The 27,757-nt window shown below is 38.0% G+C and overlaps 1 protein-coding gene across 1 annotated transcript in view; it reads left to right on the top strand.

The window, feature by feature from the left end:
• The first annotated feature begins 1,181 nt into the window (after positions 1-1,181).
• Positions 1,182-27,757, top strand: part of ELP2 (elongator acetyltransferase complex subunit 2) — an 80,039-nt gene continuing 53,463 nt past the window's right edge. The window contains exons 1-10 of the mRNA XM_067467555.1: positions 1,182-1,357; positions 4,955-5,033; positions 9,671-9,741; positions 13,801-13,957; positions 18,249-18,326; positions 19,545-19,609; positions 21,481-21,547; positions 24,263-24,406; positions 25,475-25,570; positions 27,369-27,469. Of these exons, the coding sequence (XP_067323656.1) occupies positions 1,226-1,357; positions 4,955-5,033; positions 9,671-9,741; positions 13,801-13,957; positions 18,249-18,326; positions 19,545-19,609; positions 21,481-21,547; positions 24,263-24,406; positions 25,475-25,570; positions 27,369-27,469 (990 nt within the window). The 5' untranslated portion in view covers positions 1,182-1,225. The remainder of the gene's footprint in view (positions 1,358-4,954; positions 5,034-9,670; positions 9,742-13,800; positions 13,958-18,248; positions 18,327-19,544; positions 19,610-21,480; positions 21,548-24,262; positions 24,407-25,474; positions 25,571-27,368; positions 27,470-27,757) is intronic.

Here is a 27,757-nt window from a genome sequence, read left to right as displayed (position 1 = left end):
TTATTTTTATAGTAAACTAGCTGTCCCCTGCCACGCGTTGCTGTGGCCCAGTCTGGTGATCTGGAAAATAAAGTAATGAGAAAGTTTTGGTTTCTAATATATGTAATTTCTTTCTGCTTGTGAATACACAGTATTTCTTGTTGTTTCTTTGCCAGTGTTGATGTGGAGAGTGTCTGGATTGCCTACTCTGGAACATGCAACATATCATAGTCTTCTTTAGGGGTCCCTTTCAAATCTATGATACTATATCTGTGTGTGTATCTATCTATCTATATCTATGGCTGGATGGCTCTTTGTCTGGAGGGTTCTGATTACGTGTTCTTGCCCTGGTGAAGAGAGTTGGACTGGATGGCCTTAAGTATTTTCTGTTGGTCATGGGATTCTGTGTGGGAAGTTTGGCCCAATTCTGTCGTTGGTGGGGTTCAGAATGCGCTTTGATTGTAGGTGAACTATAAATCCCAGTAACTACAACTCCCGAATGTCAAGGTCTTTTCCCCCCAAACTCCATCTATGTTCATATTTGGGCATATGGAATATTTGTGCCAAGTTTGGTCCAGATCCATTATTGTTTGAGTCTATGGTAGTCTCTGGATGTAGGTGAACTACAACTCCCAAAGCCCACCAAATCCTTCCAGTATTTTCTGTTGATCATGGGGGTCCTGTGTGCCAAGTTTGGTTCAATTCCATCGTTGATGGAGTTCAGAATGCTCTTTGATTGTAGGTGAAATATAAATCCCAGCAACTACAACTCCCAAATGACAAAATCATAATTGATGGTCACTCCTTGTGTTGTGAGACGTTTTGTTGCCAAATTTGGTGTGATTTCGTTCTTTGGTTCTTTTGTTGTTAAGGTACTCATTCTGCACAGAGCATTTTTATAGATATAGAAGATAGATAGATAAATAAATAAATAAAACCCAGTTCAAACCAGATATTGTGGGATTTTATTTAGCTGTGTGGACGGGGCCCCTGATCAAAGCGGATATTGTGGGATTTTCTGCTTTGATATGTCTGCGTGGAAGGGCCCTCTAGTCCCATGCATTTCAGATAAGGATACAAACAACCAGGGCTAGTCCTTGCCTTCGATAGGAACCCGGAAATGTTGGTGGCAAACGAAGAAACTTTAACTCTTGGCGTTCCGTGAGAGAATACTATTGCTTCCTGCTGCGGTGGAGCTGAGCTACGGAATCCGCGTTGAGCCAAACTTCTCAGAGCGCAAGAGAAAATGGCTGCGCCCTTAGAAACATGCCATGTCGCTTGCTGTGCCAACCGCGCCGGGCCCGGCGTCGTGTCTTGGGGGAGCGGGGGGCTCGTGGCCTTCGGCTCCTGCCACTCAGTCGTGCTTTACGACCCGCAGGTGAGACCCTAGGCTTGGGCCGAAACTTTTGGCGGGGTTTTTCCCTGCCTTAAGCATCCTCTCACAAGTTTGGACTGTGGGCTTTGAAGGCTTTGTCGCCTCCTAACAAAAGTACAGCTCAACAGGTGAAGCTCTTCCGCTTCTGCCTCTCTTGCTGTCCAAGGCCATGCTCTGTGGCAGAATAGTCACAGCTCCAATTTCCTTCCTAGCCATTGAGGAGCAGCTACACATCCAGGATTTCGAAAAGTTACTTCTCTGGACTACAACTCCAAGGCCCCTTCCACACAGCTGTATAAGATCCACGTTGAGCTGGAATATATGGCAGTGTGGGCTCAGGGCCCTTCTATACAACCATATAATCCAGAATATATAGGCAGATAATCCACATTATCTGCTTTGAACTGGATTAACTGAGTCTACACTGCTGTATAATCCAGTTCAAAGCAGATAATGTGGATTTTACACAGCTGTGTGGAGAGGGCCTGTTGTTGTTGTTCATTCGTTCAGTCGTCTCCGACTCTTCGTGACCTCATGGACCAGCCCACGCCAGAGCTCCCTGTCGGCCGTCACCACCCCCAGCTCCTTCAAGGTCAGTCCAGTCACTTCAAGGATGCCATCCATCCATCTTGCCCTTGGTCGGCACCTCTTCCTTTTGCCTTCCACTTTCCCCAGCATACTTGTCTTCTCTAGGCTTTGCTGTCTCCTCATGATGTGGCCAAAGTACTTCACCTTGGCCTCTACTATTCTTCCCTCCAGTGAGCAGTCGGGCTTTATTTCCTGGAGGATGGACTGGTTGGATCTTCTCGCAGTCCAAGGCACTCTCAGCACTTTCCTCCAACACCACAGTTCAAAAGCATCGATCTTCCTTCGCTCAGCCTTCCCTAAGGTCCAGCTCTCACATCCGTAGGTTACTACAGGGAATACCATGGCTTTGACTAGGCGGATCTTTGTTGCCAGTCTGATGTCTCTACTCTTTACTATTTTATCGAGACTGGACATTGCTCTCCTCCCAAGAAGTAAGCGTCTTCTGATTTCCTGGCCACAGTCTGCATCTGCAGTAATCTTTGCACCTAGAAATACAAAGTCTGTCATGGCCTTTAGGAGAGGGCCTAAAATAACCCAATTCAAAGCAGATATTGTGAATTATCTGCCTTGATATTCTGTGTTAAGTGGGTGTTTGGAAGGGCCCAAAGTGTGTCCACATTTCCAAGTTATTGCTGCTTGACTGCACTGTTAACTGCCACTCGCTCTCTCCTGTACATTCCTGGGAGTTGTAGTTTTGCGAGTCCCCAGCACTCTTCAGCAAGAAAAGCCATAGACCAGTGTTTCTCAACCTGGGGGTCGGGACCCCTGAGGGGGTCGCGAGGGGGTGTCAGGGGGTCACCAAAGACCATAAGAAAACACAGTATTTTCCGATGGTCATGGGGATTCCATGTGGGAAGTTTGAGCCAATTCTATCGTTGGTGGAGTTCAGAATGTTCTTTGATTGTAATGAACTATTAATCCCAGAAACTACAACTCCCAAATCTATTTTCTCCAGACTCCACCAGTGTTCACATTTGGGCATATTGAGTATTTGTGCCAAGTTTGGTCCAGTTCCACCATTGCATGAGTCCACGGTGCTCTCTGGATATAGGTGAACTACAACTCCCAAAATCAAGGTCAATGCTCATCAAACCCTTCCAGTGTTTTCCATTGGTCATGGGAGCCAAGTTTGGTTCAAATCCATTGCTGGTGGAGTTCAGAATGCTCTTTGATTATAAGTGAACTATAAATCCCAGCAACTACAACTCCCAAATTACAAAATCAGTCCTCCCCCAACCCCACTAGCATTCACATTTGGGTGTATTGAGTATTTGTGCCCAGTTTGGTCCAGTGAATGAAAATGCATCCTGCATATCAGATATTGACATTATGATTTATAACAATAGTAAAGTGGTTGTTATGAAGTAACAATGAAAACAATGTTATGGTTGGGGGTCACCACAACATGGGGGACTGTATTAAGGGGTCACGGCATCAGAAAGGTTGAGAACCACTGCCATAGACCTTACATTACTACAAATCCCAGGATTCCATAGACAGAGCTACTTAACTTAAAGTGGCGTCACAGCTCTTCATATCCATATATGACAAGACTGCGAAAAATTAAAAAATTAAGAACTGGAAGTGAGAAATATGGATAGATTAAGTTATTTAATACAGAAATACAAAGGAATAACAGAATGAGACAGACTGGACATTAATAAATGAATATTTTAAGTAGAATAAAATAAATCAGGAAAGACGAATGAGAAACCCTACCTCATAAATCAAAGAGAGAAGAATGGAAAGAAAAAAAAGAATGAAACTCAAGAAAGAAAAGGAAATCCTCGTCGAAAACATCGGGAAGTCAGACCGAAAGAAGAAAAGGATCTTTGTTTCGTAATGCTTTTGACACACTTTCTTTTCTGACTCAGACACACACTATCCTCCCCCTTTCCATCCCCCGTTCTTCTCCCTCTCTTCACAAGATACCCTTCTTTTCTTTTCTTTTCTTTTGCTATCCTATCTTTGAACCTTTTAAAAGTATTTTTAATAGTATGTATATAAAAATAGTTAATAAAAAAATTAAGAATGAGATGGAGAAAATATTAGGGTTAAAAACAAAGTTGAACTAAAAAGAATTCTTTACTCTGAAAATAGAAGGTAAAGCTTTTAAACAGGGGCTGGATGGCCATCTGTTGAGGCTGTTTCAGTTGTGCCTTTCCTACCTGGCAGGGTGTTGGACTAGATGTGCCATATGGTGTCTTCCAACCCTATTATTCTATGATTCTTAGGCCCCTTTCATACAGCGGTATAAAATAATTAATAATAATAATATAATAATAAAACTTTATATACCACCCTTTCTCCCCAGGGGAACTCAAGGTGGTTTCCAACAAAAAAAAACGGCAAACATTTCATGCCGCAGTTAAATGAACAAAAACAAATAGACAACCCAGGGCCCTTCTACACAGCCATATAACCCAGAAAATTCTGCAATATCTGCTTTGAACTGGGTTATCTGAGTTCGCACTGCCATATATTCCAGTTCAAAGCAGAAAATGTGGGATTTTATTCAGCTGTGTGCAAGAGGCCCTAGAAATAAATCCACATTGAACAGACTGGACTCGGGGCCCTTTCACACAGCCATATAACCCAGAATATCAAGGTAGATAATCCGCAATATCTGCTTCGAACTGGGTTATCTGAGTCCACACAGCCATATAATCCAGTTCAATGTGGATTTTATACAGCTGTGTGGAAGAGGTCTTTATCATGCCCCCCCCCCCCCCAATTGGTTGAGGATGTGTAAATCACCTACAGTCACCCAATGAGTTTGCATGGCAGAACAGAGAATTGAACCCTGGGCTCCAGAGTTGTAGTTCAAGACTCAAATCACTACATCACACCAACTCCAGCTATTTCAAGCTATTGTTTGCATAATGATAACACATTTGGTTTCAACAACATCTTTTAAAACTTCTCTGGAGAATGCCCTTTTTATCTTTAATGGAAAAGCCTGTTTCCCATTCTTGTTACAAATCTATTTCTGTGATATTTTTTCTCTTTCAGAAAAGAAAAGTAGTTGCTACACTGAATGGTCATACTGGAAGGGTTAATTGTGTACAATGGATTCAAAGACATGATGGATGTAAGTACAGTTTGAATGTGCTTAAACCCAAGGTATATATTTACATTACTTCCACTAAGCTGAATATGATCTGGAATTTTTCAAAAAGTAATAACAGATTTTGTCTAGTGAAGTATTTTGGCTAATATTGTTAGATGTAAGAAGTACATGCTGGTAACAAGTCAGAAATGAGTTCACTCGATAATCTCTAGACATGTAGTCTAGTGAATAATATTGTTTTTAGACTGAAAAGACCCAGTCGTACACTCAACTCACAAAGGAGTTCCAGAGGAACACTCAACTCACAAAGTTGTTGTGAGGATTAAAGGATTTGAAAAACAGAGGTTGTATAATGACCTGAGGACATTGGAAGAAGTATGAGATAACATTGAGATAAGAATGTTAGAATTTAAATTGAAAAGCTGATTATCAATAATTTACTGCAACCTACTTATGTTATTATTATTATTATTATTATTATTATTATTATTATTATTATTATTATTATATTTATACCCTACTTTATCTCCCCAAAGCGGCTTGACAGAAAAGCATTACTAAAATATACAAATAATCAAATATTAAAACAAAATTTAGCATAAACAGCACTTAAAAAATCAGTTAAAATCCGTCAAAACACATTGAAAGTTACAAACCACAGCACCCCCTGACGAGATCTTAAACACCCCCTGACTAGACCTTAAATCTTTAAAAGCCTGTCTGAACAAAAATGTTTTAGCTTGTCACCAGAAGGACAGCAGGGAGGGGGCTCTTCTGACTTCCCTGGGCAGAGAGTTCCAGAGTCGAGGGGCAGTCACCGAGAAGGTCCTCTCTCTCGTTCCCACCAGCTGAGCTTGAGATGGAAGTGGGACTGAGAGAAGGGTTTTTGAAGTGGATAAAGGGTGTCTTCTCAATAAGGAAGTTCTTGAAGGTCTGAGGCCTCATCTACACCGCTGCTAATGCAGTTTGAGTCTACTTTCAATTGCATTATATGTGTCTATACTAATAGGTTGGCGGTTTGAATCCGAGGAGCGGGATGAGCTCCCATCTCCAGCTTCCCATGCGAGGACATGAGAGAAGCCTCCCACAGGATGGTAAAACATCTGGGCCTCCCCTGGGTAACGTCCTTGCAGATGGACAATTCTCTCACACCAGAAGCGTCTTGCAGTTTCTCAAGTCGCTCCTGATCAGAAAAAAATTGAATATCTCATCTGAGTCTCAACCAATTCAACATAATTTGTGACAGCCACAAAATCGAAGTTTCTGGAGTATAATAACTACTTTCAAAATAAGCACCTCACAATTAAACAAGAAATAACACTTTCAAACTAGGAACATTTTTTCCAAAATGTTATGTAAATCAGGGTGTAGAAGTTATCTGTAGGGTTTACTCCTTTCTCTCCTGTTCCAACTTTTCATAGCAGGTTATCATGCTTTACCAACAGAATTTGGGAAATTGGAAGTTTCTGGAACTTGTAGTTGAAAACATTTCCTTCCCCTAGTTCTGCTTATCAAAATATGCTTTCTTGGTAGCCATTGTGTTCAGAGTAGGATTTTTTAATGTTACAGGTGCACGTAACAGAAGCCAGTCCAAATACAGTAGTTGCAAATTTGTTTTGAACTTTATGAATTTTTAAAGGTTTTCTTAGTTGAGGAATATTCAGATGTGATTTTGCCAGTTCCTTCCTCTGAAATATAGGCTACAGCCTATATACTGCCATTCATTGGTGGTCTGTCAGCCATGTACTAACCAGGGCTTGGTTGCGACTATTACGGCAAGAGTGCCCTCTGGTGGGCCTCTTCTGTATTTGAAATGCATTGCTGTTTTGTCCAAAGAGCTGTGGACAAATTGCTAACTGGGGCTGACTACAACTGACCTCATAACTTGTTACAGCATTTCCTTTTGTGCTGGTACATTTCCAGGCACAATTCAGAGTGCTGGTGATGACTTGTCAATATAACTTGGGTCCAGGCAATTTGAAGGACCACAGAGCTTTGTCTCTGGCTGCTCCCAGAATTTGGAACTCTTTCCCTACAAAGGTCAGAAGGCTCCATCCCTATTTTTGAGAAATCAAATGGAGTGGGATTTTGATAATATGCTGTGCAGTTTTATGTTTTACATACTCATTTAATGAATTTTAATGTTTTTAGTGATTTAACTTTATAACATTGATTTGCTTTTAATTAGCTTTTTAATATATATAGTATAATTTTCAAGCTTCTAGACAAACCCTATATAGTATAGTTTTCAAACAATATTATTTTAAACATGTTATCTGAATCAAGACTCATTATTAGGAGAAAGTCAGGATAATAGTAGCAGCAGCAACAATAACAACAACAATAATAGAGGTCTAATTTCCCCCTTTTAAAAATCATTTTGAACATGATCTACTGGTAGTTTACAGTCAAGATTAGAAAAATGTAATAGAGAAAAAGAAGAAATGGAAAAAATGTGTCTAAATCCTGATTGTAAGGAAAAAGAAAAAAGTTCTATCATTACAGATCACACCACATACTTACTAATATCCATAATCATAGTTTATTACATTGTTAGATTTCTTATTACTCTAAAAACCCATACATGATTTCCAGTCTTTGAAAAAATCTTCAATTGGTTTATCCTTTAGAACCCACATAATCTGGTTATAACTCAGCAGCCTTAACCATTCAGTCTTCCATCTTTGGTGCTTCAGTCCATTTCAGTTTACTAACAATATTTGCCATATTTGCTCTCCAGTTCTTTTTATCTATAATGCCCAACAAAAAGTTTTCTGGCACTATTACAAAACCTATTTTACATTTTTTGGATTAATATGGATTATCAGTCATAGACCAGTAACTTCCCCATTTCTTACAAGTTCATCGTGCATGAAACAAGGAGCCCTCTTTATCTTTAGTCCCCTCAGGGAGATAGGGCAGGTTGTAAATAAAGCTGTTGTTGTTGCTATTGTTATTATCTTGAAACATTGGTTTGAAACATTCTTTGACATCTTATTTGGGGTTAGATATATCTTCTATACATCACAAACAGGTTTTTTCCCCCTAATGTTTAATGGTTTAACTTTATAAATTATATAATTGCTCTTTAATTAACTTTTGTATTTGTGTATTTATCAAAGTTTTTTGTATAGCTTTTAAACTCTTATTATTGTAAAAATGTTGTTAGCTGTCTGAGAGTTCCATTATTAGTAGAAAGGAACAACAATAAGGTCTTTAATTGGTTTTTAATATAATGCCCTGCCAAACACTTTAAAAATCAACACGTCTTCTGCTGTACTGATTATTATATTTCATTTCTTAATGTGAATAGACATTGTGTTATTTACATAAGTAGGATTATATGTATAAGATTTTTAGAATTTGTAAGTTTCCAGGTTTAATGACCATTTTCTGAAATACTTCAGTACAAAAGCCAAGGTTTTTCATTCTTTAAGACTCCCTGTTCTGTCTTCTTTTCCCCTTTCCAAAACTATCCATTTGGTATTTTGTGATAGCATGTAAGAAAGGCAAGTGTGAACATATGAGTTTTTAGTGCTGAGTAAAATGCAGTCCATGAGTTACATGCGGCTTATCAAGGTTAACCCCACACGTATTGTGAAATTCCAAATCCTAGAATAATCAGATGTCAACATGGCAAATTGTACTCCTAGAAGCATTTGGGGCTACACTTTGGCCTCTAAATACAATATTGCCCCCCTTTTATTCTGAATAGCCAGAGGAAGAAATTATGTTTCAAGAAGACATGATCACTAGAATAGTTTATCATAGCTGATGTGGAGGCCAGCAATTATTTTTTCTCTCATTGCACCAGAGACTGGCAACATATTTGTGTCCATTGCCTATTGTTTTCTTGTTTCTTGGAAAATCAACAGGAATGACCTGGTATTTCATGGACTCATACCAAATCCTGGGGTCATTACTTTGAGTTCAAGTGCTCTAGAGGCTCAGAGTTTGTGTTTTCTGATTTTTGGAACTAAATTTTGGCACAGAGAATTGGAAGAGGGAGCACACCATGAGAGTCCAGCGGAGGACTATATACCCCTGGACCTTAAAAAATGGCCCATTTTTGGTTTATGGGAGACATTGTTTTTTTAAAAAATGCATGAGATGGAAATAGGTAAAATGTACACCTCCCTGATTAATGTTTTGGGTCGTTATGAAATAATATTGCTGTGCAAAATTTTGTAATGTTTTTACATTAATGTTATATAGTGTTCTCTATTCTCATTAATACAAAAACATTGCCATGTATACACAATTTTAATGCATTATTTCAAGCTCTAGTTGTCTAATACTCATTTAGATAGCAGTATGGAATTGAATCTGTACATTCTCTCCTTTGGGAAATGATGTACTGTAGGGGAAAAAATGGAAACCAATATGATGTAATTACAATAGAAGGATATAGGAAAGTGTCTTATATTCATAGATCTGTCTAGTCTGGTAATGCAATGGTTTTGCAAGTAGGAGAATGTCCTAGATGGATTTGTAGGTCCTTGGTAAACAGGCTTAAGCATGCTGAGCTTTTGTAATCGGACAAGATCGGGTATTTTCAAGGTGATATATAAAAAGATAGCAAGTAAGCAGGTTGTTGTCATTTGAGAATCTTTTGAGTACAAATTGTTCAGTATCTTTATTTTCCCCATTTGTTACAGCTTTTCCAAGGGAACTGATTTCTGGAGCATCAGACAAACATCTTATTATTTGGGAAACACAAAATGAGAAGGTATGTAGAGACACTATAACTTGTAAAGAAAGAAAGAACTCTTGCATTTATTTTTTAAAAAGAAAAAAGAGAGAACAAATAGAAACAAGAACAGCTTGTTCTTCTCAACCGAATAAAACCTCCTCTATTCAGATCTACAGTGGGTCTCTGTTATATGAAACAATCCTGTCATTGAAAACAGTAGCTGCATGTTATCTGTAGTTCAACCTCAATGAGTGTCACTGAACATGAAACATATTTTTTGTAACACTTACATACATCGTATTTGCTATCAGTATGCTAGGAAGGCATCCCTAAAAATACTTAGAAGAGTAAATATAGCTATAACCTACTGAGTTATTCCAAATTTGTATATTTGTGCACTAGTGTGTATACACACACACACACAAAATAATAAATGTTATAATAATGATTTAATTAAAATTACACATTTCATCTTAAATTGCATCCCTGCAAAGCAACGCACTGCTCACTTTGTTGAAGCACAGAGTTGCAAACCTCATACAAAGTTATTCTTATAATTTTTTTCATACTTCTCTACTGTTGGAGTCATTAATTCTGTTAAAGGTGTATACTTTTTTTTTTAAAAAAAAATCAAAATTATAAAGGTGTATAAGCATTTTAGGGACACCCTATGGAAAGATAGGCAATCATTGGAAAAAGTTACGTTTTGAATTGCAATTCCAGAATGCTATTGCTAGCTTGTTGCTTGTGACTGAGTCTTCTGGATCGGAGGAAGAAGAGGTGAGGTAACTAGTAGGCAAGCCCAGGAGCTGAGTGATCATCTCCTATACAAAAAAAAAAATTGAGATGATTTGTAAAATGTATGAGGATTTTCCCCCAGATAATTTCACTAGATATTATTTTGATTTGCATAGTTGTCTGACCGCCCAACTCTTACCACTTCCCATTTTAATTGAGTGATTGCCTGCTCTTCTGTTGTCTTGTTCTGGTAATAATCAAACATTAATTCCTAACCCATTTACAGTCTTGTGCATAATTAACATATACTAACGTATACTTACCCTCTCTTTCCATAGCCAAATATCTCCCATTTTCTTTTAGCAATGCCATTTTGTAGTTGTTATGGACTCGCGAATTAGTACCACAGAAGCTAAGGATTCATAAGGTCATCCACTGGAAAACAGTGACTTTACAAAACGGCTTGAGGGAATTCATATCAATGCATCTTTTGGTTAGGTCACCTTTCTGATCAAATGAATATTGCAGTAACTTTCAGCCTCAGTTGTCTTCCTCCAGTGTGTAATAGAGAGTTCTTTAGAACATTTTTTTACTATGAAAAAAAAACAACCTTGGGACAATCTTTTATAGTGTTTTAGCAAATAAATAGCACATGTTTAATATTCCTACACATGTCCTTTTTGCTACATGTCCACATGAGCCTTTCTTTGGCCTAGAATAGAACTAGGGAATGTCTGAAGCTGCCATTTGCTGTTATCAGCACCAGGTTATGGTGAATGATGATTGGAATTGCAGGTCAATAGAAAGGTCTCATGACACCCCACCCCCCATTACAAGAATGGAAGCACTGCCATAGTTTTAATCTGCCTTGCTTAGGTAAACGTGTATGCAAATGCAAAGCATTGCTTGTGTATACACAGTCTACTTGGGATGTTTGCTCACAGATGTGAAGACAGAAAGAATGGCACTTTATCAATTTCTTGACCATCAGTGTAATTGTGAAGGAGAATTGTGACTTGCATACAAAACAGAGCTCCAGTGCCTTCCTCCCCCTTTCTCTGAACAAATCTGATGCTGGAGGAAGAAGCAGTGTTCTGGCAATAAAGACAAATTCCTCTTCGATGAGGTACCTGATTTCTTGGAACAAATATGCTGAAAAGCTGAACCCTAAGGAGAAGCTATAGCGGGATGAAGTGAGAATTGTGCCCCTTGTTCCCGAAGGCTGAGTTTGCAACTGAACAGACAATGGTTACAATGTATTTCACATCCTTACCCTGAAAGTGTTGTTAACTGATGGAACATAAAGCTAAATAATGTTTGCATACTTCTAAAGAGGATGTTAGGCTTTTTTTCTAAAATGGAATGCTTTAACTAAATGGAATTAAGAAGGCTCAATGGAGGAAGGATACGTGTGCTGCATAGGAGGATAAATAACAGTATTTCTCAGACAAAAGGATTGTTTGGTGAAAATTCTGGTGTATTTTCTGATTACATGGATACCAATGTATTGTAGGGTATATAATGTCATGTTATGCCATTGGCTGGATCTATACTGCACCATATTCCAGGGTCTGATCCCAGATTATCTGCTTTGAACTGGATTATATGAGTCTCCACTGCCACATAATCTGGGATAAGCAGATAACCTGGGATCAGATCCTGGGATATAGTTCATTGTAGATCCAGCCATAGTGTCTAGACGCCCAGGACTAAAAAACACATATTTTTGAGGTGGGATGTTTGTTTTAAGTACCTGTCTCCTCCTTCTCGTCTTCTTCCTCATCTTCTTTCTCCCTCTTCTTCCTCCTCCTTCCTCTTCACAGATGGAGTGGATTGCATTGTATAAAATACAATCCATACCATCTGTGTCTTTAAAAAATTGTGACTCCTTCGAAATTAGGAAACAGATATCCCAAAACAAAGCTGTTTTTTTAATTTTCAAGAATCTTTTACATGTATCTTTTCTACTTCAGTAGAAAAATAGTTTTGATGAAGGCAGAGTCACCCAGCCAGAGTACATTACTTTGATACTGCCGTGGTCATTGGAAGAAGACATGCCACTTGTGGTACATGATCTGGTGGATTCCTTTTCCATTGCCTTACTGCAAGAGAGAGAGTAGATCAGAAAGTCACGCTGGGTGCATAATTCAGAAGAATTACAGCATCCTATTCGGATAGGATTGTTTTATTGATGTTTTGTTTATTGATGTATTGTGGGCTTGGCCTCATGTAAGCCGCACCGAGTCCCTTGGGGAGATGGTAGCGGGGTACAAATAAAGTTTTATTTTATTTATTATTTTTATATAGGATGCATCCTATCTTTTATGTAAGAGTGAAAGCTTTTGAGAGAATGGTTTTTGAAACACAAAATGTTGTGTTCCTTCTAAGTACCCAGAGCCAGAAAACATTAAGTGGAAAGATATGAAAACTCAGATAACAGAATCCCCCCCCCCCCCCCAAAAAAAAACCAAACAAACCTATACTTGTAGCCTGTGGGGTTTTTATTGCTTGACCACTATGGATGTTAGTATCTTCCCAATGAATGAAATGGAAAATGTTCTAAAACATGAACACTAGGAGAAGGGATCTTGAAATTACACATTGCAATAAGAAAACTCATTTTTGCTTGTAAGGCTGAAATGTCTGAATATTTACATCCTTAATGCAAGTGGCTGAAACTTGGATACTTTTATTTATTATTTATTTATTTGCTTCACTTTTATACCGCATATTTCAGCCCTTGACAGGCGACTCAATGCGGTTTTACAGCTTTCCTGTGACAACATCATAAAATGGCTCTATTTTAGGTCTTCCAGGTTGATTAAACAAAACAGCCAAACAAAGAAACCTAATCAAAAGTTTTGAGCAACTCTAATGCCTATCTGATTTGATGAGAATAAATCAATATTTGCTATTAATCCGTATTCCTCTTCTATCCTTGTTCTATCTCAAGGGTTTATCTTTAATAGTCTTTGTGTTTAGTTTACCTAAATCCTTTTTAATATGTGGCATATACCAGAAACCATTCACGTATATTGAAAATGGATAAGAATAACAATAATGCTGTTTTTGTGAACTTAATGGAATTCTAGTTTTTAGCTAGACACAAACTAACACAAATAATGAATGGAATGTTACACAGAGTATGTGCTTCTAATGGAACCTGAAAAAATGGCACACCATAATTGGCCTGCTTATCCTCTCCATTGAAGCTTTACTATTGGTTTTTTAAAAAGTTTCTTAGCATCCAGTCATTTCTATGGTTGGATAGTTCTAAAAACCCTGTATTTTGCATAGCAGTTTTAAATTTGACAATTGCTGTCATTCCTTAATGCAGTTTTATAACCTTTTGTTTAGCTTGTGAAGTGCACTCATCTTGAAGGTCACACCGAAGCAGTGTGTGCTTTGGATGCTGTTTACATGACAAATGGCTCTACAGCAGAGTTAGCTTTACTCATAGCTTCTGCAGCATCAGACTCAACAGTTAGAATTTGGTCTAAACAAGGAAAAGAAGGTAAGCTTCCAGACTTTACTTTATAACAAAGTAGATATCAGAAATGTTATTTGTATTCCTTATAGAAAGATATTGGTGCAAATAATAATAATGAAGATAATGATTGATAGATTTTATTTTTTATGCATCTCTCTTCACAGCTTGAGGCAGGGTACGACGTGGTTAAAACAAACAGATAAAATATAATACTATTAAAATACATATATTAAAATACACATAACAAAAATTGACACTAATCCTCATATAATACAGGTTTTAAATTCACAGCTTAAAATTGGATCTGCTGGAAGAGATAGCTCTCCAGTTGGTTTTGAATTTTGATAGCTGATTTCAGTTTTCCCCTTCATTGTTTACTCCCATATACAGGCTGTCTCTTTCACAGATAACTCACAAATGGGTGAACTATGGGCAAACAAAGGGATATGCAATTATAGTTGTTTTTTGTACAGGCCATCCCCAAGTTACAAACAAGATAGGATATATAGGTTTGTTCATCAGATGAAGTTGAAGCCATACACACATACACTGGATAGCATAGAGAAGGGCTAACACCCTTGTGATGTTTGGCTGTTTGTGTCCCTGTTCATAAGATTTCACCTCACTTTCTATCCCTGTGAGAATTGGATTTTGAAAAATTTGGCTTGTTGTCCAAACAAGGGTTAGTGATAAAACTTCAGTGGAGACACTATTTCCCCATGATAATAGCTCTTTCAGGAGTGAATTCCCTTCCAGGAGATAGATTTCTCTCACTTCCTGTTGTCTCACCCCTGTTCTTCACCATGAGTTGTTTGAAAGTTGGATGTTTGTAACTCGGACTGCCTGAATATTGGGATAGGATTTTAGCTTTAGAGAGACAAGTCCCTATCCCAACCTTTTTAACCCCCTAAAATGATATAAACTCAAAGACCTGAATAAGGCAAGATTATTCCAACAATTACTTCCTGTTCTATATGAGTTTCTCCCTCACTTATAGGTTCAAATTTATCTCCCCCTCTGTGTGCCCTCCTACTGCTATTGAGCTTTTTCCTTTAAGCAGATTGTTAATGTCTAATATGTTATTATTTGATTTATAATTTATTTCTTTTTTGGTCACACTTTACAGCATTGAATGTTTGCCACTGTATGGTAACAGCCTTTAGTCTCCATTGGCAATAAAGGCAGGATAGAAATAGAGTTTTTATTTATTATAGAGAAGGGAGATTGATTAGGATTTTGGGGTGAGTGCCTTCTTTAGACTCATGCAGTCATGGAGTTGAGAAAGACCACAACGGCCATCTAGTCTAACACCAGGATTTCTTACACTTTTTCTACTCATTACATCTTTTGCCCAAAATGTTAAATGTGACCCTAGATGTATAGATATAGAAATCAAGCATACTGATAATAAAACATAAAGAAATTAATTTTAAAACAATCCTTGGGGCATACGTATAATTTTATCATTTATTAAAGATGAAAGCAAATTTGCATCCTGAGGTGGATGTGTTTATTTAATTCTCCATAAAGAATTATATCTTGGCTGAATATTTGATACTGCAGGATGTACCAGGCATGGAAAAACTTCAGCCCTCCAGGTGTTTAGGACTTCAATTCCCACAATGCCTAACAGCTAGTAAGCTGGCTGAGATTTCTGGGAGTTGAAGTCCAAAATACCTGGAGGGCCAAAGTTTGCCCATTTTTACACCATGCTGTCATTCTTGGTTTGCAGCCTCAAGTGGCAGAATATACTCCGTTGGATCTCTTTTTTGTCTCCTAGATTCATGTAAATGTCTAAAACAGCCACTAGTTGGCTGTCTGGATTTTTGTTGACTGCGATATGCTTGTTTTTAGAGCAGTCATTAGTGATCTGTTTGGCAAAGCTCTAAGACTTGCTTAAATGCTATTTTTCTTTTAAATTGTTTATTGTTACATTTGTTTTGTAAGCTGCCTTGGTATCTGTCATGACGCATGACTGGCATCTATGTTGGCATTTAGGCATCAGAGCTTGAGAACTGCTTTTATAAGGATCACAAACTGTTGCAAGTATTCTGCAAGTTCATGATCTGGCGACTGATCAAATATGCCATACAGTTTGAATACTCTGATTTTTGAGAAGTCAGTAGAGTTAGCAATATTTTGTTCAGTGCGTAGATGTTTTTATCTGGGGTGGATGGTGCCCTCTAGATACTTTAGAGTATGGGTTGCTATGAGTTTTTTTCAGGCTGTAGGGTCATGTTCCAGTAGTTTTCTCTCCTGACATTTCGCCTGCATCTATGACTGGCATCTTCAGAGGTTCTGTTGCTAGTGAGTCAAATGGTGTGTGTGTGTGTGTGTGTGTGTGTGTGTGTGTGTGTGTGTGTGTATATATATATATATATCTGTAGAATGTCCAGGGTGGGAGAAATAACCCTTGTCTGTTTGAAGCAAGTGTAAATGTTGCAGTTAGCAAGCTTGATTAGCATTGAGTAACTGTCGCAACCTTGCACAGCGACTCTCAGTATAAACAGTCACTCACTATTCTCGTCGTCAGTCAATCTGGAGTCAAAGCCAAAGTAGATTCAAACAACAAACTAGACAGGGACAATCCAAAAGTCCTCACCAACACATTCAAATAATACATAATCCAAAGTCAAGGTCTAACATTAACAATAAGGCACACAAAGTCATCCAACAAAGCTGTAACAGATTCCAAACAGATTGCTCCCATCAAAGACCAAATCCAAACTGCTACTCTTTATGTTCCATAGCACAAGTGCTGTCACCTGTTGTCCCTTCTCTGTGCCAACCAGGCGGATCTACGCAGCTGAATAGCATGAGTCCTCAGTTGCAGTCTTTCTGGGATACTTAACTCTACCTCATTGCTCTCTTGATCCTGAGTTAACTCAGGACTGCCTCTTGCCTGAGGCACTTGGTCGGTGCAGGGGTAGCTTCCTCAGTGTCAGGCTGCAGCTGTTGCTCCCTGCTTTCCACTGACTCAGATGCTGGGCCTGGCGGCCCTACATCTTTAATAAATAATAATAATAAACTTTATTTGTTACCCGGCCACCATCTCCCCAATGGGCACTCGGAGTGGCTTATATGAGGCCAAGTCCAAAAGACAATTACAATAAAGAAAAACCAAAAACACAAACCGAAAACGCGAACAATAAACAATAACATTATAGCTATATAACACACATGAATACATAACAATATGAAAAATAAAGACTATGCACAGGCACAATAATAATGGGCGGGCAACATGTAGTAATCAAAAGGACAAACTGATTAAAACTAATTAAAAAGTCGGGCAAGGTAAAAGAGGAAAGCAGGTAATTTACGGAGGAGGGCTCATTCCAGCGGGAGTTGTGGAAGCAAGCTTTCCCATGAGGGGGGACGTATACTCCAATGACCGAACTTTGAGGCAGAGCAAGCTTTGTCTGTATTGCAGATCCTGATAGTAACCTTGTAACTGCAAAGTCAATCAGTGAGGGTATTTACATAGAGGTAGAGGTAGCTTGGCTGTTTTGCCTGGGCATCCTTTGTTTGGTAGGTGTTAACTAGCACTTGATTGTTTGCTGTCTGGAATTCCCCTGATTCTCAGTGGTGTTCTTTAATTACTGCCTTGATTCTGGTGTTTTTAAATACTGGTAACCAGATTTTGTTCCTTTCTGTTGGAGTGTAATTTTCACATCCCTTGGCATGTGGTTCGAAAATCTAAGAGAACACAGGGTTCCTTTCCCTCACGTGTAGTATAGTACCCCCGGTGGCGCAGTGGGTTAAATCCCTGTGCCAGCAGGACTGAAGACTGACAGGTCGCAGGTTTGAATCCTGGGAGAGCTGGATGAGCTCCCTCTATCAGCTCCAGCTCCTCATGCGAGGACATGAGAGAAGCCTCCTACAAGGATGGTAAAACATCAAAAAACATCTGGGCATCCCCTGGGCAACGTCCTTGCAGACGGCCAATTCTTTCACACCAGAAGCGACTTGCAGTTTCTCAAGTCGCTCTTGACACGACCAAAAAAGAAGAAGAAGCTATATCTGCTAAATGTGCTTGGTATCTAGCTACATTTCCTAGCACTGAGTGGATAGTAATAAGGGGAAAAGAGGAATTCCTCAACGACCAAGGTCAGTGTGAGTTTGAAAAGAAAGATATATCCACTGTAATACTTCCTTTTTAGCTTTTGTAGATCTAAAACAGTGTCTCTATTGTTGTAGTTCTTTGTTATGAATAATCCTTTAAATGAATCTTGGTGGGTATTTGTTGCATTGTAACTATTGACTCCATTGACAATCTCAAATGGACAAAACTATTTTGCCTTATCTTTCTTAGTTCAATGTCTTCAGAAACTGCTCTTTGGAAATGGGTTTGCAATGGATGTTTCTTTGTCCTTCTTGCCTGGCAGCAATAGTAAGTGTATTTACACAATCTTTTAGTTGTTTGAAGCAATAATTAATAACGTTTTAAACATTCCTCTCAGTACTATCAATGGATGGTAGCCTCATTCAAAATTGGATCAAGGTTCCTGTTTCAAAAGCTGCTATGAAAATTACAGTCGTAATATCTAATCCTGTGAATGCCACAATAGACAGCAACCATTTTTCACATTTCCACGACAATATAACTTAACTAACAATTTTGCTCCGTATTGGTGTAATTTAAAATTCTGCCTTATTTGAAGCTCTGAGAAGTTTTGTAGGAGTTCCAAATGTTGGTGTTTCTGTTTAACAATTTGTTTGCATGTTTATTCATTTCTCATTTTATATCTCAGGGTAGTGTACAGTAAAATATTAGAAAAAAACATAAAATAATATCAATAATGTAGAAATATTAAATGCACATTAAGTCACTTGTCTCTTAAAATAAGACTAAAATCAGTTAAAACAATTTAGAATGGTTTCAAATGTTAATTCAACTATAGTACATGTCCAAATTGGATACATCCAGTTCGGACAGAAACGCTTTAATAAGCAAGCATGTTTTAGATGACACCAGTGTTGGTGCCATTTGGGTCTATCCCTTATCTACCCACAGTGTGGAATTTAGAGGAAGCCCTTTCCAACAGAATTCATGTCTCATGCAGGCATTTATAGGGAGAGACATTTCAAGTATTAAGTTCCCATGCTTTTTAGGCTTTTACATTTGATCACTAACACCTTGAATTCAGACTGGCAATGTATTGGCAGCTAGGGAAAGTACCTTAAAACTAGTATTATACAGTATGATGTTCCTGTTCCATTCGGCAGTCTAGCTGCTGCATTTTGTGCTTGCTGCAGCTTTTAAGTTGTGATCAAATGCAGCGCCATGTAGAGACGTTGCAGTCTAGTTTAGAAGTTGTCAGTGAATGAACTACTGTGGCTAAGTTATAAACCTGTATGGGTCTATTCAGAGTTGGCCTTTACTGCATAGCAGTAGGGACTACTTCCCGGAAAGTGTATGGAGGGGTGGGGGTTACAGATGTATTTCACTGTGCTTTTCTTCTTAGAAGCAAGTTCTGTTGAGGCAAATTCCAGATGAGTGTGTGTAAAAATTAAACTTTTTTTGGTCCTATAATTTATTTGCTTTTCTAGTTTTTAAGAAGATGATCTTGACATAGCAATTTTTTCAACAATTATTTTGTTTTTGCAGTACCAGTTCTAGCTTGTGGTGGAGATGACTGTAAAATTCATCTATATGTACAACAAGCCGAACAGGTAACTGTTACTTCTGTCTTTAGTCCCACAAATGGCATGGCATGCTTGATATTCATTTTAGTTTTATTCAGAGAGCATAATCTACACAAGCGCATAATTATTAGGTGCTACCTTTGATGATCTGAAAATAGAAGCAGAATACTTTGAGATAGGTGCCCTTTTAGATATTTGGGTACCAAGCTATTTAGAACCCCATCTACGCTACCATATAATCCAGATTATCAGATAGTCCATATTATCTGCTTTGAATTGGATTATATGAGTCTACATTGCTATATTATCCAAAGCAGATAATATGAATTTTATATGGCAGTGTAGATATGGCCATAGAATAATCTGCCCCGAGTTCCCATGGGGAGAGGGTATAAATAAAGTTGATGTGACATCCCTATACATCAATGTAGAATATAGAAATATAGGTTGAATTTCTCTTGTCCAAAAATTTTGGGACCAGATTTTGGAATACCTGTATTTTCATATAAATAGTGAATTAGGGATGAAGTGGGGGGGGGGGCGCTAGTGAGGGATGTTGGCTAGTCACATGTTTAATGCCTACTGTGACCCCTTCTATATTGCCATATAATCCAAATTATCAGAGCAGATAATCCACTCCTTGCTCTGTCTCTCAGCACAATTTCCTTCCTTTTAGCAAAATAGCCAGGAAGGGCTTGGAAAATATGTCTTCTCCTCTCCCTTGGGGTCACTCCACCCTTGCCCTCATAGCCTGTTTGCAGTGCAGCTGTCCTGCCATGTACTACCATTGGCAAGTTCTTCTCCCTGGTCCTTTTTTCTATCTGTCATCAGGGTTCATTAAAGCAAAACTCATGTTGGTCATGCAACTAGCCCTCTTTCCCCAAATATAGAAGTGGTTGGCTCATGGCAGAATATTTCAGTATAAGAGGAAATGGGAGAATTGTTAACTAGAGTTAAATTTTAGGGAACTGAGTGGGTTAAGTGGACAGGGGGATTTTGATAATATGTCATATGGATGTTTGTATTGGACCAAAAGGAGGGGGTTGCAAAGGGACCCTGAAGAGATATCTGGATAGGGACGGGTAGATGCTACTCAGTCGTGTCTCCCTCGGGTTGAGAGAGGGAAAAGTAAGCTGGATGGGGAGGGAAGGGGACAGATATGGGAAGAAATGATGTAAGGAACAATAAGATCAGGAAGAGTTTACTAAATAATTATATATACACTGGTGGCTGTTTTAAATATTATGTCAGGCAACATTAATGGTTTATGGTCTCCAGTTAAAAGAAATAAGCTGAGCAAGATGTTAAAGGACAATCAGGTGAATATAGCATTATTACAGAAGGCACACAAAGAGAAGAATAAATCCAAACTGCTGCACATCAGTAATTGGGAAAAAGCCAGAATCGAGAGGCACAAATAAATTCCGAGGGATAGTCATAGTCTCAGTTTAGAAATAGACAAAATAATAAAGGATACTGAAGGGAGATTTGTAATGATAAGAGGGCAAATAAACAATATCCAGGTATCAGTAATTAGCTTTTATGTCCCTAATCAGAATCAAGTAAGATTTATTAAGAAAACACTTAAAAGAATAGAAAATCAGGCTGTGGAGGACTATAATAATCAGAAGTTATTAACAGGTTGATAACAGAAAGAGTTGACCCCCCTACATATTACTCTTCCATATACAACAAAACACCACAATAGATTATTTTTGGTAGGGAACAATAACTTATTGCCTATACAAAACTTAACAGTGGGTAATCATTGGCCAGGGGACCAGGCACCCTTGTTTCTAAAATGTTTCAGTTTTTGGAGCGTTTCGGTTTTTGGGTTTCTTGATACGGGAAACTCAATATGTACTGATTTTCATGCTGCCTCATCTTGCTCATTGCAGTTTCAAAAAACTTTGGTACTTCATGGCCATGAAGACTGGATAAGAGGAGTCGAATGGACAGTTAATAGTAAGTACTAAAGATACATTTCCTAACTTAATGTGAGGGGCTGATCAAGATCTGAGGAAAAAGACAAATTTTTATCCTACTTGCATATTAGCAGGAACAGGATTTTGGATGGCAGGACGAGGGAAGAGAAGAACTTGATGAGATCTATACTTTTTGACATTATATTGAGATATTTCTCATTAGAATTCTGCTCATTTTAGTTTTGTACTTTACAGTTTGAAGATATCATTAAGTTGAGGTAAGGTAAGACTATTTTAGATTATTCCCTCAGATAATAATTAATACATGTTCTATTTCTGAACATGTATTGGAAATATGATTTTAGTTTAGAGTATAGGAGAGCGTTATATATTATTTTTTTCTATAATAAAGATGCCTGTCCCACACTTTCTAGAGTTCACATTTTGTTGCTATATAGTATATACAGACTAACAAACAGCCAGATAACAAATCCTTCTAGTACAAATGCTTTGTATAGGAGAATTAAATTCTGTGAAGAGCATGGCATCTACAGTCAAAAATTAGTTAGATTTAAAAACACAGTATCATACAGAACAGATTTTACTTGTGCTGTAAGTACCGTGTGCTGAAAATTAAGATTTTTAGTTGAAAAAATATAAATGCTCTCTATGTAAATTACTTATGTGAATGTTTTATTTTATTTTATATAATCTGAGACTTGTGATGTGATGGAAGCTCTGCCCACAACTACTAAAAATCCCTTTAATCTCCACTTTGGTTTCAGAAATTCAGCAGAAATCACTATTCCTTATTGATCATTCACTTTCAAAGTATATTTTGGAATCATGATGCTTAGGCACTTCTTTTATAAAATGGTGGCTGAGTTTCTGGGAAAACTTAAGTACAGAAAGCCCCCAAGATACAAACAAGACAGGTTCTGTAGGTTTGTTCTTAAGTTGAATGTGTATGAAAGTTGGAACAGGTACCTATTTTAATTGTAGCTCCAGACATAGCATTGATGTGGTAGCAGGGGGGCACCTGGCCAGGCCCACTCGGGTGCCCCCTTCCTGTGGGTTGAGCATATTCCCCCCTCCCCTGGTTCCTCTCCTTCCCCAGTGACCAAGCCTCACTCTCCTCCCTCTAAATTTGTGTGGCCCATGAATGATGCTATGAATATCCTAATGGCCCTTGGCAGAAAAAAGGTTCTCTGCCTCTGGTGTAGATCATGAAAACAATGGATAGATGTTAAAGAAATGAGTGTTCCACAATACGTGATTGGCCTGATACATAACCTCAGGGTAACAGGCTACTGTTAGGACAGAATATAGAAGGAGGAATCGTTTTCAGTTGATAAGGATTTGGGGCAGGGCTGTGTTTTATCTCATAATTCATTTAACTTGTACCCAAAACATATCTTACATAAAGGAGGTATGAAAATTGGAGGAAGAAACATCAACAATTTAAGTTATTCAAATGATGCCATGCCTCTATCAGAAAATAGCGAAGACTTGGAACAGCTACTGGAGAAATTCAAGGAAGAAAATGTAAAGTCAGGTTTCAGCTCATTTGAAATGTGGTGCTGGAGAAGAGTTATCATTGTCTTCTAAAAGGACAAATAAATGGGTCCTAGAACAAATTGAGCCGGAAGACATTATGATGAAACCGGGACTGCCATACTTTGGACATGGCATGAATGAAGAAGGATGCATTCCAGATGGATAGACTCAATCATGGAATACATGGCCTTGTGTCTGCAAGATGTGAATAGAGCTGTGAATTTGATGGCAGTTAACAACAAGAAGATGACTGATTAAAGGCATGAGAGAAAAGAGACAGTGAACAGCTGAACAGTGAATAGTGAGGGGTGTAAACAGTGAAGGTCCTTTAAGGATCTGTGTTGAGGATGAATGCTTTTAAACATGTTTCAGAATAAATGGAAAAGCATACTTTTTCACAAATTGCATAGTCAACGTGTAGAACTTATTTTTTTAGGATATCGTAATTGTCTCCATCCTATACACTTTATTCTCAATAAAGACATTCAGGAGAAAAAGTCATTAGGGTTATATATCACCATAGTATTTTAGTGAGGCGCTTGCTAAAAAACCCTAGAAGTCAGGTTGTCTTTTGACTGTGTTGTGTTTCAAGGGTTCTCCAAGGCATCTGGTTGGCCCCTGTTTGAACAGAATGGTGGGTTAGATTGGCTTTTGGTCTGATTCAGGAGGGCCTTTCATATGTACTTACTGTAGATGTGCCTTGATGGCTTCCTCCTCCCACTCAGCACAGCACATTGGTTTCCTGTACCTTAGATTCACTTTGTCTTGAAGGGCTATGTATGTAACCCAAAACTTTATTCATAACAGTTCAGGTAATGCTGAAAGTCTTTAACCCTGGAACAGCTTAGAGCTGTTTTTTCCTTTAAGAGGACAATTTAACTGAGGCACCTGAAAAGACTCAGAAAGCCTAAAGTAGTGGTTCTCAACCTGTGGGTCCCCAGGTGTTTTGGCCTACAACTCCCAGAAATCCCAGCCAGTTTACCAGCTGTTAGGATTTCTGGGAGTTGAAGGCCAAAACATCTGGGGACCCACAGGTTGAGAACCACTGGCATTTTCTAGTGCTGCAGCTAATGTAGCAATATAATGTGAATTTATTAATGTCCATTTGCTTTATCATGCCCATGATAATTGCTGTCTTCATTTGAACAAGGACTTTCAATTTTTTCCTTCTTTTTCATCTATTGAACTTATTTCAAAGATGGGCATCTCTTCTTGGCAAGCTGTGCTCAGGATTGTCTGATAAGGATCTGGAAGATGCATGTTACATCATCACTTGAGGAAACCCAAGATGAGGACATCATTAGGCTGAAGGAGAACATTTTCACTGCAAAAGATGATAATGGTAAGGCTGTACTCCTTAGTGTGTGGTTGGTTTTCCTAAGGTTCTTTTGGAATTACTTTCACTAGAATCTAAAGGAACTTTAAAAATAAAAGTTTTCTCTTTTTTTGTTTTTGAGATTTGCTGTGTTTAAGAAAACATTCCCAACTGTACTAGGAACTGAGCTAAAACAGGTCAGGTTGTTCTAAATGCTTTATTTTAACCAACCAACTGTCCCATACTCTGCCATGGAAAATCGTTGTGAAATGGGTTACTTTTCTACAAATAACCCATTTCACCAGGATAGTATGAAAAACATATTCTTCTCAGTCTTATGAAATATATTGGAGACTGCTTTCTTTCTGAAAATATTTTCTCTTTTCATATGGCACTCCATTTTGTGAATATGTATGTGGAAGATGCATGTACAAAAGTAATCCTTGACCACCACATCTGCTCAATGATGTATGAATAGTGTACATTTTATTTTAGAAATTTCTGTACTGCTGAATTTTTAAAACTGGATACCTCTTCACAATTAACTTCATAACTGTATTGCCCATGCTTTTCATTCAAAAGCATGGTTAATGTCAAAAAGGGAGGTGTAGGTCAAAGTTGTGTTTTTACTCGCATCTGAAAATGAAAATTCAGATGTCACTGAAATGCTAAGACCTCTTTATTCAAATAGGCATTTAAAGATGAAGGTGTTTACAATCTAGTCAGGGGATGATATGGTTTTTAACTTTGAATATGTTTGATGTATTTTAACTGAATTTTAAAATATTGTTTGTGTTTAATTCTGTTTTAATGTCTGTATATTTGTATACTTTAAATTGGATACCAATGCTTTTATGTCAAGCCGCTTTGAGTTCCCTTTGGGGAGATAAAGCAGGGTATAAATAAACATAATAATAAACTTAATAATAATAATAATCCAGTTGATTTCAGGGAAATATCAAGATGTTCTCATATGGAGCTGCCTGACAGCATGGTATTATTATTACTGTATTTCATACATATTGGATCGTAATGCTGCTAATCATAATAGCTTTGTATATTTTAATACTCTTTTTTTGCTTTGCTTTGTGGTAGGTTCAGAGATATCTTTTGCTGTGACGCTGGACTCTGTCTTAGCTGGACATGAAAACTGGGTCTATGCTGTCCATTGGCAGCCTTCCTTTGTCAAAGGTAAGAAGTTATGCAAGCTTGAATTTAGGTTACAGGTGGATATGCCCAAGACATGGGCCTGCCATTGAAAATTATAACCTTATGCAGACCTCTCCCTCTCCTCTAGAATAGCAACTGGTGAGGTAGAATGGGGTTTGGGTATGGGAGACGATATTGTCATTTAACACTTATCCATTACCTCAAACTGAGCATGGGACGTTGGCCTTCTGTTTTTGTTCCACCCTCTTTTGTATAATTTAATATATGGCTTAGGTCTAGGTTACTTGAAGGACCATCTCCCCCCCCCCCTCTGAAACTGTTAGAAATCTATGATCATCTGTGGAGGGCCTTTTCTCTGTTCCACCTCCCTCTCAAGTGTGTTTAGTGGGAGCAAAGCACAGGGCCTTTTGGTTTCTCCCAGGCTTGGGAACTCCCAGACCAGGATGACCCCACCTCTGCCTGCCTTTTGCAAGCAAGTTAAGACATTTCTTTGCCATCAAGCATTTGGGAGAGGTGTTGTAAGTAGGATTTTTGGGGGATATTTAAATGTAATTTTAATTGCATTTTTATTATATCTTAACTATATTTTAACATATTCATTGCATTAGTATTTAATTTTTTTAATTTTGTATTTTCCATGTTTTTGTATTTTTTTTGTATTGTGTCACATTAGTATAAGCCAAGTTGAGTCCCTATGGGAGAAAGGCAGGATAGAAACAAAATTAATCATCATCATCATCATCATCATCATCATCATCATCAACAACATCATCTTAGCAGTGCTGTGTTGCCATCAGCAATAACTGTCCTCATTGCATTTCTTCTATATGCTGCAGTAATTCAGCCAAAGCTTGGAAAAAATGCTGTTTTAGACTACGGCTACCATTATCCCCCAGCTAGTCTGGCCACCTGTCGCAGTAACTAGGAAATACTGAGAACTCTATTCTAAAAAGTGATTTTAACAAGGTGTGGTTCATTTGTGTTGTATTAGCTTCTTGTGCATATAGTTGGGTACTTCTAGTAAAGCAGCACGTTAAGATTGATGCAGAAGTTATATTGTGAAGTGTTGTCTTCAGGTTAGGTCTACTAATGTTTGATATCAGTGCTAAGGTTAGGATTTTTAATGAGTTTGGCCCATCTGTTGGAATTTTAACTTTAAATGGGAGATGACATTTATTTTCAGCAGTGCTACATTAGCAATAAATCACAGAGAGCTATGATCTTGTGTTTTTTTAACATGAATATCTGATAATAGTTTCAGTGAGTGCATCCAGGATCCCCCAACAAGCAAGATGGGGCCCACTGTTGATGATTTCATTGTGCATCTGTGGTGTTGTTTTCATCTTCTTTCTCTTTCCAAAAGATTGGCATAGCTGTGCCAATACAACCCACCTTAAGAGAGATCTCATCCTGCAATTAATCAGTCAATGGGTCACGATTTCCCATCCAAAGACCAAGTGAATCATGCAGTGGACCATTCCTGATTATGACTATCCTTGCTACTATTTTTCCTCCTTCATGATTGGAGCTGAATTAGTGTAGTTTGGAAGCTGTAATCAAGGGAACATCCATTTGCAAATATCACTTTTAAAAATAATAAAAATACAAATGCTACAATATCCAGTACTTAATATATTTGTCCCTATTGCCTGTTTGGAATTGCAAGTAGATATTTATGCTGTCTTTGGCTCTGTACAGTTTGTTCCAAATTGTAGCTTTATCTTATAAGTCATTTGCTTTCCTTTGTACATTCAATGTTTGATAAAAAAAATGCATGATAACATTTTATACATGGGTAAATGTTTTCTTTGCACTGTAGATGGCAGAATGGAACAGCCAATGCGGCTCCTGTCTGCTTCAACAGATAAAACTGTGATCCTGTGGGCTCCGGATGATGAATCTGGGGTGTGGTTGGAACAGGTAAAAATGCTTTTATTTATTTTCCCATTTGCATTTCTGCCCATCCTAGAGAATCTGAAGTCCAAACCCAAAAAGAATTCATGAAAGAAAGAATTTAACCACATCAGATTGTTTTTTTAGGATAAAGAGAAACATTCTGCAGTATTTCAAAGGACAAACAACTGAGCCTTAAAACAAAATTGTAGTGGTATCGATACATAATGTTGTAGATGTGTTCATACTGTATGTACATGTGATCAGATGATTGTCAGAATCCCTGTTCTCGTTTTAATTCTTGAGCTGTAGCTA

This window comes from Anolis sagrei, chromosome 4 (genome assembly GCF_037176765.1).
Source record: "Anolis sagrei isolate rAnoSag1 chromosome 4, rAnoSag1.mat, whole genome shotgun sequence".
Lineage (NCBI taxonomy): Eukaryota > Metazoa > Chordata > Lepidosauria > Squamata > Dactyloidae > Anolis > Anolis sagrei.
This window is presented reverse-complemented; position numbering and strand designations above follow the sequence as displayed.